The following is a 14,994-nucleotide window of genomic DNA, read 5'->3' as shown; positions in this document are numbered from 1 at the left end:
GAAATGGGTACTTTTGTCCGTTAGTGGCTGACATCCCTGCCCGAAGGATCGACTCGTCGTTCTATCCAGTCGAAGCTTACGCTAGCTTATCGGCCGCCTCATCTCATCTTGGATGATGCAGATGCAATGCATCCGGCGCGTAAAATGTATACTTCCAGCACCTCAGTCGATCACATGGCGAAGGAGTGTTATGTCTTCAGGGTCTGGCCATCCAAGTTTTGAATTAATAATTTCGGTGCAGAAAGGTAGCATTCTCCGGATCAGGTCCAGTTTCCGTGGTCCGGAATAGAGTGGGTGAGTCAATGTTTGGAAGCTGACAAGCACGGAATCCGCGGCGGTCTATCCTGCACGAGCTGCCCTGGAATATATGTCTTTGCCCTAGGACACATTCCGGACCCGGTAGATAAGTAGTAATACATTCTCTCAGATCCTGCTAATCACCGCATAAGCAGGGCTGAATAGATGCCCAGCTCAGTATCATGGTGAAGGCAGCCAGCCCGCAACTTGAAGGTGCATGCGGACAATTTCACAGTTAATCCAATGCGTTGCCAGAGTTGCGATGGAGGAAGGCGACACCCAACGTTGTCTAGATCTGACAGGCAACGGCCGTGAGACATATAGCTAAAAAAGGAAGCCAGAATTATCAAGTAATCCGATATGGTGTAGTGGCTAACATCGCCGTCTCTCACACGGCAGCCGGGGGTTCGATTCCCCCTATCGGAGCTCAAATTTTCTTTTTGATTTTTGCTTTCTTTTCATCTAGTGTCTCTCTCTTCCATTTCTTCCCGCCCCGTTGTTGCGAAGAGATCGATAAATGATTCCTTCCTAGCGTCATTTCTTTTTCCACTTGTTGCCTCGGTGGCGGCCTGTAGATTGACAGCTCGGCAAATATGCGACGACACGCCCGTTGGTCACACGTTACGACCAAATAGCGACCAGTATTTTCCTGCGCGACGGCGCCTACCAAGTAGGCTACCTGCTCCCAGCCAGCCTGCGAAGCGGACTATAATTACCCTGATAGGCAAAAGGTCCAAAGTACCGCAGGGAGATTACCCACCGTCACCACATTGTTACACTATCGGTGCCTGTCGCACCAGGGCCTCGCGACGAGAACTTGGTCAGGTGGTGGCCAAGTCCACCGTGCAAAGTGGGCTCACCGGCTTCGGTGCCGTATGTAGCACACCTTGTGATTTGTGTGACGTGAGTCCGGTTACCTCAATAGTAGCTGAGCATAATCTTGGTATGGCGAGTTGCACAGTGGGTCTTCTAGACTACCTTGTTTCCTGTAATGGCATGCCCATGCCGCTTCTCGATTGACGAAATGGAACATGGACATATCCATGACTGCATAATTCGTGGAGTTAGATGACCATTCGGGTTTATTACTGCACAGTGGACCGTCATTCCACGACCTACGATCTGCGAGTAGGATCATTATCGCAGAAGCTCGGTCGAGACACGGCAGATCATTGACAGGACTCCACCCGTCTAGATAGGCCTCGACCACCCAGTCGCTGTGCATCCCATGTGCAGACCTGGATGCTGCCAAAGTGACAGATCAAGGTCAAATCCAGAAATGACACTGGCTCATCTTGTTTCGGCACTACCATGCGTGGTGGGATGCTGTTCGCAGCAGACCGCCTGCATGACAATGCCATTGGCCTGGTTTGGGGTCTGTGATTGTGAACAAGGATGCAGTAGTTCGGCTGTCACAGGGATAGGCAGGCCCTTCTGCAAATCAGCGCCCACGATCGACGAACTAGTCACGACGTCCATGAACAAGCTGAGATGCATAAAGTACCGGGCCATATTGCGATTTAAAGTTATGGTCCATTGTTGGCATCCCTGTCGGATACTACGGAATAGCGTACATACACTGTGTCGAGGGAGGAAGTCGAGGTAGGGGCTCCTCCTGTTGATGGATCCAGAAAGGCTAGATTCCGCACGTTGGGGCGAGGGACAAGTTCCCTCCGATTCATGTTGACAGGTACAAAGTACACAGTCGTAGACTCACTTACAGGGATTAGCCCACCTTGGCCTTGATATACAGCCGTTCAACTTGGTCTGAGGCTCCGCAGTGGATTCCAGAAGTGCAGGGATCTGAGCGAATGGGATGGGGTTCCTGGTACCGCCGGAAGGGGGAGGATGGGATTCCCCTGCAGCTCACATGATCAAAAAGAGGACGGCTATGATGGCTCTAAAATGGGGCGGAATGCAAATAGTGCGCCGTCTGAAAAAGCCAAAAGGCGGGAACAGGAAGGCGGAATCGATCAATCATGCGAGAGTCGAGAGACTAGCCGAGTGTGATTGGAGATCAGACCCATGGTCCTCGATTGTTATCCGTCGCCGGCGGGACCGGATCCGCAATTCCGTTGGAGACGAAAGTCCTTCTTCGAAAGTTACTCCTTATTCAATCCGGGATTTAATTTCCCTTTACTGTTTAATGTGTATGTGTATGTGTATGTGGGTGCTGTGTTTGTGTGTGCGCTGACCACCGGTGCATCCTATCAAATGGTGGTGGATTTGGGGGTCAGCTTTGCCACGAAGACAGGAGGATAATGGCGGTTGTTGAGAACCCACTGACATGTGTAGGTGGTACAGGCATCTACCTGCCTACTAGAGCAGGTCGCCTACATACCGGAGTTCTTTCATAGGTTAGCATGAAGCGGACGAGTGAAATGAGTGGTTTTAGGAACCGAGACATGCTTAGTACTCTGTATCCGTAGGAGTAGACACATTATCCAGACTGAACCTTACTTGAGCCATCGAGTCCGTCGATAGTTACGCCATTGTAGCGCCGCGCCCCCATTATTAATCCCAGCTGAAAGGATGCTTCCACCTCGCATTGCGATAGGTAGAGACGGATAGAAGACGGAGACTAGATGGAACAGATTCCATCCCGTCCCAGCTGATGCTGGATACTACTGTATGACACTTAATTAATTTAGAAAAGGAAAAAAGAACAGAGTAAGTGCAAGACGAAGACCGGCCAAGTCCGCAATTCCCTTCGCCCTTTGAAGGGGGGGCGCAATTGAGGTGGGGAAAAGAAAGCAGAGGGAAGGAAATGGAAAAGAAGGAAGGCATTTTTTTGGTGCAAGTTGCCCAGCCCCGCTGGCTTAGCCACGGTGGCTCGATTTGCCAGAAGCCAGCGACGGGGAAGTACTATTCGCCCGTACTTTTGCCTCCAAATCCCTTCCGTCGAGCCGGCGTGTGATTGTGACGCAACGGCGAAAAGCGAGGAGGGAGAAAAAAAGGATGAGATGAGATGCAATTCCCGCCCTTTTCTCGGGTTCGATGTTTCACATCCACCAAAATGTGCCATCCATCCACCTGACCGCCTATATGGTTTTATTGGTTCGGGGAGGTGAAGCCGGTTCCAGTGCACAAAGACCTTCGGTTCTGGTCGTGAACTAAAGGTACCTGGTGGATTCGTACCTCTCCTCAGCTCTATCTTTGGTCCGGTACTTCCTACCCGGTACTCGGTACCTTGGTTCGTTTCAAAGTCTATCCTACTATCCTACTACTCCTGACGTTGGAAGGGGGTTACGGAGTAGTGGATGAAGGTATCGAGGTGGACGAAAACAGCGAGGTGCTGGTCTCATGAAATAACTAGTTGTTCCATCTTCCAACCGAAAGGCGGGAAAGACTGCGGGTCTTTATTGGCGTTTTCCTCCTTTCTTTCTTTAGATTTCACACCATTCTCTCACTCTCAAAGTCTCAAAATTCCGTTTCCGCTTGGCTCTCTGACTCGAACCGACTGCGTTGCATACAGGTAACGTATGCTGGGTAATTATCGGCATTATTTAGCGATTAGATAAAGTAAAACCGAGGATTTGCATAGATGCAAATGCAATCATCGATGGAACGGATGCCTTCAAAGACACACTCCATCTACTCCTAACAGGGAAACCCCCAGTAGGTTGGTGGTTGACTGCGTATGACCTGCGCGGTTCCCCACATTGATCGAACCGATCATGTCCGTAATCCTGACAGAAGACCAGGGATCCCAGCTGAGAGACACTCCAGGATCTCAATTTTGGATCACTATTCACTGTATGGCTTTTCAGTCCTGCCACCGTCGTAGTAGTAACTACTAGTCTACTTACTGCTGGGGGCTTCTTTGACCCGCCACAGCCGCAGTCACGCTGACTGCCGGTGTTGACCGATCGAGCAATTGTCAAGGAGTATCTTACTCGATTTTACATTATTGTTTAGCACCAATGGCATGATGCACAATAATTTACGCTGACGTCAACTACTCCAATACGGGGGTTTTCTAGAAGCATTCGATACATCTGCTTGACGAAGCATCATGTAGTTAGTGACTGTCCTGGGAGGGGGGTGGACCGTCTCTAGTAGTCGGGTAACCACCTCAATTACTATGAAACATGCGGCCATGCGCCGACAGTACCGACTTGACTTAGCCTAAGTCAGAACGGAACCGACATAACTAACTAACTAACAGACTAGTAGTTAGTTACTTTGTATTTATCGAGTGATCCGATCATGATGGAAGGCAACATCGAGCATGACCTAATTGAGAACTAGACGATCAGCAGGGAAAAAAAAAAGAAAAGAAATTTAAACAGTGTGGGACTGGCAAAGACACTCCGAGTCTCATCCGCCACAGTATAGGATTCCTCCAGGCTCAAGAAGCGGACCCGACACTCTGGCGCGGGAACTGCGCCTGTAAAACGATCCACCGCAGACCGGAAGCGGGTGGCTTGTCCCTCCAAAGCTGATTCCAGGTGGGCCGTGGATCCCGAGAGTTGGGAGGACGCTACGGAGGACTACTCAATACTCCATACGGAGAAAAGTTAATGGGATTCGCTGAAGCTTTGAGACATGTGCTGGGTCAGAGAGAAGGAATCGCGGCAACGTAAAAATCGCCCCGCGAGCGAAACTCCAGAGTTAGGAAAAGAAATTGAAGGAAAAAAAAAAAGAAACGAGAGAGAAAGAGACTGGAAAGGTATGGAGCAGAGACCTGCTGATAGAGTCAACGTCATGCGCCAGTAAGCCATGCATCGATGACTAGATAGAGTCCCATGCCAGTAATGAAGATGCTCAATGCTGAGTGTCGTTGCAGGATACTGAACGAATCGGAGAATAGGTGGGTTAGGTGATAGGGAGGCATAGTAGTATTGATGTATTGTCGTTGTGATCAGACTGACAAGATCACTAACGCAAGACGCGATATGCTGCTTAGAGGGACAGACATACCCCAGGACAGCCTCTAACATCCTATAACATCCTCCCGCAATACCGAAGAATGATTATTGATGGTCGGATGAATGGGCAGATGTTACGGTTCCTTTCCTCCAGCCTGGTTCTGACACCTCTCCCAACCATCCACTGCAGCAAAAGCGATGTACCGCGGGGCAGCCCAATGCCCCGCCGGTGCGATAACAAGAGGCATGGGTGTATGCCACCAGTAGCAGCAATCAATCGACCTTGCATGAGGAGTTGATCTAAGCCCAGCTGTCAAAACGGAAAACTGCTTCCCGAAGGTTGTTGCCAGCTGCCCTCCTGGCTATCGTGGCTGTGTATTGGATCAGCTTGTGTGTGTAATGTTGGATCGCTCACCGTAAGTTTCTCATTGCTCCCTGCAAGGCGGACCAGGGCTGCTGCTCCGTGAACGATCCCGAGCCAGCCAGGCATGATTCAAGCAAGCAATAGCGACTGCCCGCACTTGGATTTCTGCCCAAAGCACAGCAGAGCGTTATTCTTCCTTTCCCACCCCCCCCGGGGGACGGGGCAGCTGACCTATCGCAAAGGTTCTCGAAAAATTAAAGACACACGAGGACTGCAGTAAGTAGGGTAAAACCGGCCAGGATCTTTGACAGACGTTGACAAACAAAGCCTGTCTGTCCCGCATTTGGTGGCACAAGGATCGTGATGCAGTCAGTGGTGATAGTTAGTAGTTAGTTATCGGCCAACAGTTTAGGCGGTCCGTACCCAAGTTACCCAGCAGCCTGCAAGCCCCTCCTCTCTCGGCTCTTCACCGCTTCCTGCCGGAATTTTCCTCTGTTTTGTTTTGGCGGTGGTTCAATTCAAGTGGTGGAGTGGGCAGTGACCGACGCTTTCCCCCTCTCTCCTCCCATCTCAGCTGGCACAAAGTTATTGCACCTGCAGGGCAGCGGCATCAGCGGGCACGGCACCACACACCGATGTTCCTCACTAATCAATCCTAATCAATCATCAATCTTTCCTTCCCTCTATTACTACTACCAACAGCACACCATAGTTGCCAACAATGACCGGGAAGTCGTCGCCAGCTCCCATGCAATTAGCCTAGTTACAAGTATATACAAGTATACTAGTGGTCAACTGTTGCTGCTAATCATCTCAGGGTCTGCCCCCCCAATCTTGATCCACCCAATAATTTAGACTCGCCCGTGCTTCATTCAGCTGCGACGGGTCATGCTCACATGATGCACAGCAGCACGTATGTATCTGCTAAGAGACTAGGCGCATCGCGATGACATTTCACCGTCCGTTCCTTGTTTTCCTCCGAAACGTCCGAATGGTTATCAAGTTGGACACGATCGTGGTCACTCGAGCTAAGACCGCTGACCACTCGGCCATCTCCTGTCCAGTATCATGGTTTTTGAACCGACGCCATGCAGACACCGCCAAACCACGGGCCGTTTGGGTTGACGGCTCCTTAGCAAATCCTTGAAACCCAAACGAGGCACGTCGTCGTCTTTGCTTGTCAGGGAAATGAGGGGTAAGCTCCATCTTACTGGATGCAAGTAATGCATTCAACTCGAAAAATTAATCCTGCGACAGCACGTTGTCGCGAAAATCCCTAAATAGCCCAATCGGGATCCTCAAGGAAGCACTCGTATTGGCTTTGAAGACCCGACCCGACTTATCTTCGTTCGCATGCTCTCTCGGGTTGCGTCTCTCCCGCGTGGTATCTAGTAGCTAGTAGCTTGGGTAGGGTTTCTTCTTCCCTAGCTGCTCCTTCGTCCGGCTCCTCCATGAAGCCGTCCGGCGGATAGAATTCCTACTGACTTCCTATACGTACGTATTTTTGGCCCAGAGCAACGGGGTCATCGGGTTTCAACTCGGCGGGGGGTGTTTCCGGATCCTCCCCATTGGCTTTGTGTACCAAATCTATCCCCCTCACCCTCTTTTTCACTTTCTTTGATGATCTGGTAGAGGTCAGCGGGTTCAGCTGCCTGCTACTGTCCGTCTCAAGTGGAATGACGTCGTCTGCTGCTCTGCAAATGCCTTTTGCTGAGCTGCCCGAGTTTATTGTCCGCCCTTCATCTTCTTTCCTGCTGGGCGGGCGGATGCTAATGGTCGATCGTCCGTATCAAAAGCGCCCCACTGGCCTATTCATCATGATGGTCAAAAGATCACTTGCAGCTCGCAAGCTTCCATTGTTTTTCTCCCCCTCTTCTTGACCCTCATTTGGCTCGCGTGGCTCCAGATCTCAACCGCGCTAAGTCAGGCACTATGAGATCCACAGCATGGTACTATTTACCTTATGCAGCGGTGGGTTTTTACCTGTTCCTCTCTCTTCGTTACCAGATACCACGTAATATTACATACTTGGTACTAAGTAAGTAACTTGGGCTTGTTTTTCACCTCCGCCCGCCCTTAGCGTTACTTTTATGTGTTCATGGAGAAGGCAGGCTACTACTGACTACATTTCGGAATTAACTAGAAGACACAACGCGATCACAGTTGGCCAATGGCATTATCAGAGGAATAAAATGACCAGTAAGTATCTTTCTAAACCCACCCACCCTGGTCTGTTATAGTAGGATATTTGGCCATGTCACCCGGAGAGCCTAAAGAGAGCCACGCGATTTGGGAAACAACACCAACGGCGGCTAATACTTAGCAGAACTTAGCTGTGGCTAGGTAACCTCGTAACTGGGGGATGGAGGAGAAAGACAGAACGGACAGGACCTTGAAGGTGCGTCGTCGGGTGTCAGGCTCATTAGCCTCATACCATTAGGTACCAGGAACTTACTTTTCGCATTACCCGCCGTTTCAGGTCTCAATTAAGAGGTTCTCCAAGCAACACGGGGAAAATCTCGAGCACTAGCCGTTGGACTAGTAGATAGAATGACGTCAAAGGAATCCGAGAAGGGATTTTACTGGGGACCCAGAGTCTGCGACGATGTCCATCACTCCACAGTCATCGGCAGCCCCAGGGATGCGTGGAATGATCTTAATGGGATTTACGATTGGTATCCAAACAAAATGCAGTTCGGTCAGTATGGACACCATGATTACTTACTTACTTACTTACTGTACACTTCCGTCTATCCGTTGGGACCGATAGCGCAGAAAAAAAACCTTCAAACAAGATAGATAGAGTTCTGCGGGAGCTCCAATCAAACCCCCGTGATCACCTGCTGCAATGTTGTTCGCCCTCCTCGCTTCTTTGGCTCTTCGATCCTTTCTTCACATCGGAATTAGTTACAAGACAGGCCTGCCCTTGTTACTCATCCACACACTCTCTCTTTCTCAGTCTCATTCCTCCAGAATTCCCCAGGTACTGTGAATGTCACCTACCAATCACCAGACAAAGCTAGTATGCCCTCTAAAAGATCGCATTAGAGTTCCGGGGCATTTGCTCGAGAAGCCGAGCGGTCATCACTTTGTAGTGATTTATAGCATGGCTCGATCTACTCCCTGGGGTCATGAGTGAGGTTGGTCAAGTTGCTTGTTTGGGTACGGTATAACACCGTGGCCCTCGGATTTAGTCCATTTGCTACTTTAGGTGCCGAGCTCAAGGACAACACGCCTCTATAACGAGGGACACTTATTACTGATTATTACAACGATCATACAACCCTCTAAGCTTGGGCTCCTTGTATGTAAGCAACTAACCATGGGGTGAGAAGTCGCAATCCGTCTCTTAGTAAATACTAATAGTACTAGTAGTAGTAAGTAAGTAGGCTCTCTCTCTCCTTTTTGACGGGTGATCGCACTAAATGTCAATCGGTTTTCTCCCGATCACCCACCCCGTCTTTTGTCGGTCCACTTTCAGTCAAGCGATGGAATAATAGCGTCGTTTCTCACCGTAAGGGCTGGCTGTCGATTGCTCACCTCCCGCTTGCCGCCAGTCCTGTTAACTGTCCCACTTTGGTAAATGGAGGATGATGGTATCTACTCTCTAACTGTGTATGGTCCCGTGTGCTGTGTATGTATGTACTATGTATGTGTGTATGTGGGCTTTGATTTTATTCCCATTCCCCCAATTTTTACGCTGTGCTTTCTTTTTCACCTGTTCCTTTTTTTTTTTTTCTTTTTTTTCTTTTTGCTTGCTCCGCTCTCCCATCATGAACTTCTCCCAGCGATCTTTCTTCTCGTCGCTCACTAATTACCCACTTCGCCAACCCCTCTTTTTCGCCCTCTCTTCTTGTTGCTTTCCCTTTTTCTTATCTTCCTTTGGCTAATCAGTATTATGCCCACAGCTTTGATTTTCCGCTCCTCCATATCGGATCACCAAACCCTCAAACCTGTCTAATTTACTGTACACTCTTCGATTTCTTGGCTCGACTTGCCGATGTGTATTCCTCCCTGATCTTGCACGATTCACCGCTTCTTACCATTAAGCAGCCCCCAAACAAGGCACCCCCGTTTTTATTGTTAGCTAATCGTCCATTGTAGTCCAACTGACTGCTAAAGTACAACCTTCCCTATATTTGATGTTATTCTGCTTCCTGATTTGTAATACCACGGGAGCTTGTGCTGTTGGATGTTGTCATGATTAGCGTAGTTCTTTGTTTGTCCAACATCAACTACCAACAACAACTACCGAGTGTGGACCTCAGTTCGTAGCACTTTTGATGCATACATTTTCTTTTTTTTCTTTTTTAATTTTTTTTGTAATTTTGTGGGCGATCCCCTTTTTACCTGATCCGTCAACTGATCAAGCATGAGGGTGGGAACCGGCTGGCTCTTCCAGAATTCCGCTCCTGTGGATCAGGCCGAAGGGAGGGAGGGAGGCAGAGTGAGAAAGAAAAAAGACATTTACTTTGTGGAGGGACAGCAGCTTCCCTAGTGTAATTACAGCCGCACATACACTCTCACTCACTTACACTCAACTCACTCGCCATTCAGTTTTAGCCATGATAGGTAATTCCCTTTATTGAGACTTGAGAGGGGAGGGGGGAAGGCGGGCTGGTCACTGTGATTGAAAGTGGGCGGAGGTGCTGTTAGATCTATCATCTCACTAAGTCACACTAAAACCAGACTTCTGGAAAGCCGATCATCATTGCCTTACGGGCCAATTTAGCGCGCTCCTAGCTACTCAACTACTCACCTCTGACTGTTCCCCGGAGCCCGGGGCTCAGGTCCATGGGTCCTACCGGTCAATCTGCGGCGGCGGCTCTGGAATGGGGCAATTTGCGGTTTCTCGCTGTGTCTCTCCTTTTGCCTTTTTCTCTCCCTTTTTGCTTCCTTTCTACTTTTTTATTTTTTTTTTTCTGTATTTATTATTATTATTATTATTATTATTTTTCGTCCCCATTTTTCTTGATTTCATTTCATCCTGGAGTATTTTTTTTATCTTTCCTTTTTCGTTATTTAACATTTATTTTTTGTTCCCCAATATTTCCCTTTTGCTTACTTTAGTTTAATCGTCTTCCCCTTTGAGTGTCTAGTGTGGTCTGACAGTAGGTCTAGTTGATGGATACATTTCCAGCTCCGATCTCAATCTGATTTTTCCCCTTATGACATTATTTCTGTTTGATTCGATAATGATGATGCTGATTATTATTCCTGGCTAATATTTGCAATCGGGAAAATCACGGGCTGATTTCATTTTTTTTTTCTCTGTGCTGTAAGGAATCAAAGGGCCATACCGCTCTTACATGGGTAACCGGGCGGTTTCCCTCTGGTTCCCTTTCTGCCCGGACACGGCTGGGACGTTACTGGCGAAGAGAAAAGAGAGAGCGAGTAATACTCAAGTTGTAACCCAAGGTGGGAGTGAACATGATGTATGCCCCGTAAGTACGTAGTACCTGAATGGAAAGAGAGAGTATTGTTTCGCTTCTGCTATTGGCTCCACCCCTTTCTCGGATTCCGGTTCTGCTCTGCTGCTTTCTCTTTTTCCTGCTACTTTTTCCCTTTCCGCCCACCTCAAGTCTCTTGTGGTGCCCCATTATTTTGTCTTGTTGCCTTGACGGCCGTGTCAGATGGTTCCGATCCATCTCTCGTTCCCTCCCCTCCGCGTAGTCCACCCGCATCATACCTTAGAAAAATAAAAAAATTCAAAAAATTCGAAAAATTGGATTTTTTATTTTCCCTCCCCTCGAGAAAATAAAATAATAACAATAAAATATTAATCATGCTAATAATGAAAGTGGATCCCCTTATTCCTCAGCTGTTTGCTGTCGACTGCATCCTGCATCCTTTTGTACAGCTGTAACCGAAATAGGCTTGCTCCATTGTCCCATACTTACTATCTTGAACCGTTGACGTTTTAGTCTTTTCGCCTGATCACATATCTAGGTAATCCACTGGAAATACTTCATTTAATTCCCTGCCCGTCCAGATTTCTCCTTTTATGTGACCTTCCCTCTTCTCTCCGCCATCTTTCTTAAATACAATCCACTTGCCTCCGTGGACTGCAGCGCTTTCTTTCTCTTCTCCTCTCCATCTGTTGCACTCCGCTACTATATCTGCTACCTTAGTACTACTTACCCATTAGCCCTACTCTCCTACCACCTCCACCCGCCAACCCATCATCATTATTACCCTTACACGCACCCTCAATTGAACGACGACGGACCAGCCTTTCTACTTCTACTCCTCTTCTGCTTCCAACTTCCCCCTGTGATTTTCTTTTATCACCGTTGGGGTTCCTCACCACTCAAAGTTTGCGTCATTGGATTCCCTTGCAGTTACACAGTCTAGCCGTTTCTCGGGAACAAGAAGCACGGAAAATAAAATCCCAAAAAAGATTAAAAAAGGATTTGCAGCATCGATTGACGACAGGGGGGTAGAAATGTTGAACCCCCTTTAACAAACCGAGTCCTCTTGTCTTCAGTCCAGCGATCTTATCATCATAACATTCCCTCCCTTCGGTTACAGCGGAGATTCCAGCCGAAGACACATTCCCCGAAATCATTGGCCATTGGCCTCGCATATTGTCTTGCTCTATATTATTATTGCAAGAGACGCAGGCCGATATCGCCCTCCGTGTTTGATCTCGAAGACTTCACGCGAACAACAAACACAACAACAATCTTCAATTCTTCTTTCCTTCTGTTGAGCGAGTGAACCAAGTGGGTGACCGCTCAACCAACATCATGTTCAAACGACCGTCATGTTTACAAGGCCGGCGGCATGGTGAGGGCAACGGTGATTGGACCGCCTTCCCTGTCCGCCAGCTCTTTGTGCTAGGTACGTTTTGTTTTCTACTGGACTGACTGTTGTGACAATTCCTTTGCGCCCAATTCCCAACCGTGATCGTGCATATGGCAAATAGGAATTTGTTTGTCCCTCGGCCCATTACTTTGTTTTGTTGTCAATCACTTGTTATGCTGTTTTATTGTTTTTCTCTATTTTAGCTTTCTGTTTGGGTACCTGATTCCTGCGCATGCACGCACCCCTCTTTCATCTACTACTATCTCTTATTGCATGTTCCTTCACCCCACGCAATATCATACTAGTACTATTGACCCCGCGATCCAATGGAGACTGACAGTGATACCAGCACTATGCCGCATCTGCGAACCAATCGCGTTTATGTCCATATTCCCCTATGTTTACCAGATGGTCGAATCGTTCCACGTAACAGATAACGACCGCAAGATCGCCCTGTATGCTGGAATGATTACATCGGCCTTCACCTTTGCAGAGTTCTCCGCAGGCATGTTCTGGGGTCGGATGAGTGACAAGATTGGCAGAAAGCCTGTCCTCGTCATGGGCTTGATTGGAACTGCCATTAGTATGGTTGTTTTCGGGTTCGCTCCCAACTTGCCAACTGCCATGATCGCCCGGGCACTGGGAGGCCTGCTGAACGGCAACATTGGCGTGCTTCAAACCACCGTTGCAGAGATCGTCACTGTCAAAGAGCACCAACCCCGGGCCTATTCCATCATGCCGTTCGTCTGGTGCCTTGGGTCGATCATCGGGCCTGCTATGGGTGGTGCGTTGGCACAACCATGCGACAATTATCCCGGATTATTTCAACGTGACACCATCTTCGATCGCTTTCCGTTTCTGCTGCCCAACCTGGTCTGCGTTGTCGTCTTAGTGTCCGGCATCGTTGTTGGCCTGTTGTTCCTGGAGGAGACCCATCCGGAGAAGAAGCACCGCCGCGATCCCGGCCTGGCGTTGGGCAATTGGCTCGTTGCGAAAGTCTGGGGTTCTCCCGAATCCCTCCCGGAGCCCACGGACGCCAAAGCGGAATTGACCGGAGAGGGACAGTACTACGACTACGAGGATGTCCCTCCGCCAGAGTACAGAAGCACGGAAAGTTCGCCTCGTCTGGGTCCGATGAAGGAATCGGACAACCTGTCTGCGGATGACGACATTGAGGGGCAGATGAAGGGCGAGCCGTGCGCAACTCCCAAGGCTTTCACCAAACAAGTCATCTTCAACATCATTGCCTATGGCATTCTTGCATAGTAAGTCCCCTCTCGTTCCCCACTTCTCTTCCCCCCGCCATTCTTCAGACGCTGACTTTTGCACAACAGCCACAGTGTCTCCTTCGACCAACTCATGCCCGTCTTCTTGAGCACCCCCAAGTCGGACGACGATGTCGTGCTTCCCTTCAAATTTACCGGTGGCCTGGGACTGGCTACGAGTAAGATCGGCTTCATGTTGGCGGTTCAAGGCGTCTATTCCATGATCGCGCAGCTGTGGCTGTTCCCATTCGTTGTTCGTCACTTTGGAACACTGAGAGTTTTCCGTTTCGTGTTGCTCGTTTGGCCGCCTCTCTACCTCATGGTCCCTTACCTTATCCTCCTGCCCGAACAGCTCCAAACTGTCGCGGCCTACGTCGCTTTGATCAGCAAAATCACGCTGCATGTCATCGCATTCCCTGCTACTGCTATTCTTCTCGCCAACGCTGCCCCGTCCTCTAAAGTCCTCGGTTCCATCAACGGTGCGGCCGCCTCGACAGCTAGCTTGAGCCGCGCTTTCGGCCCAACAGTTACTGGCTTGCTTCATTCTAAGGGTCTCGAAAGTGGATACTCCGTGCTAGCCTGGTGGGCTTGTGGAATAGTGTGCATCCTTGGCGCCATCGAGAGCTTTTGGATGGAGGAATCGGAGCGAGACCAGGACGTGGAGAAGAAACCCGAATGCGATGGCCCAACTTCAAACCGCGACTCGTTGCGGGGTTCCTTCACTGCAGGCAAGGAAGACGGCTCTCCCGAGGAAGTGCGGAGATTGCTGTCTTCGGCGCGCACCAGCATCGATGACCTGGACGTTCCCAACGTGGACTTAATGCAAGCCAACCTGAACGTCACTTCCGAGCCCGAGCCTGACAAGTCGAAGCTCAGCCAATAGACCTGTCCGACTCCTGTTTCATTATCGCGAGAAGCACTGTCGCTTCTTCTCGCATCATTGTCTTTTTTTTAAAACTACTCTTGCTTGGAGGCTTATTTCGTTTGCTTACATTCGCATTGCCTTGCCTTTGCTACTTTTGCTTTTGTTTGATTCTTGGCTCATAATGGGTGGTATAGCCTGACTCTTTTTTGTTTTTGATTTTTTTTTCTTGACTTTATCACCCATGATTTCCTTTGCTCTCCATTATGTTTTAGATCATGATTTCCAAGATTGGGCGATGGCGCAGTGTATAGACTGGGTGCATATGTGACAAAAGCATGAGGGCTGGCAGTTCTGTCTTTGATTTTGGGGTTACCGCGGGGATTCATTTGGCACACATATGATTTCATGCATCTGGGAGGCTCGTTGTCATTATTGCTACATTTAACCGCACTATTCGCAGAGAAAGAAGAAGAAGAAGAAGAAGAAGAAGAAGAAGAAGAATTCATTGCTGGGGGCAAGGTAGAG

The 14,994-nt window shown here is 49.0% G+C and overlaps 1 protein-coding gene and 1 non-coding gene across 2 annotated transcripts; both read left to right on the top strand.

Moving 5' to 3' along the window:
* The first annotated feature begins 651 nt into the window (after window positions 1-651).
* BO79DRAFT_t165 lies at window positions 652-723 on the top strand. The gene has a single exon. It is a non-coding gene; the product is annotated as a tRNA-Glu (tRNA).
* An 11,361-nt stretch (window positions 724-12,084) lies between these two features.
* On the top strand, window positions 12,085-14,566 carry BO79DRAFT_30387 (MFS transporter). The gene is made up of 3 exons (XM_025689047.1): window positions 12,085-12,375; window positions 12,689-13,604; window positions 13,674-14,566. Exons 1-3 carry the CDS (start codon window positions 12,282-12,284, stop codon window positions 14,485-14,487), a joined length of 1,824 nt encoding a protein of 607 aa, XP_025538224.1. The 5' UTR covers window positions 12,085-12,281; the 3' UTR covers window positions 14,488-14,566.
* Window positions 14,567-14,994: the final 428 nt, after the last annotated feature.

The sequence above is a fragment of the Aspergillus costaricaensis genome, assembly GCF_003184835.1.
Source record: "Aspergillus costaricaensis CBS 115574 unplaced genomic scaffold BO79scaffold_21, whole genome shotgun sequence".
NCBI lineage: Eukaryota > Fungi > Ascomycota > Eurotiomycetes > Eurotiales > Aspergillaceae > Aspergillus > Aspergillus costaricensis.
The sequence above is the reverse complement of the archived record's forward strand: the minus strand, read 5'-3'. Positions and strand labels throughout refer to the sequence as shown.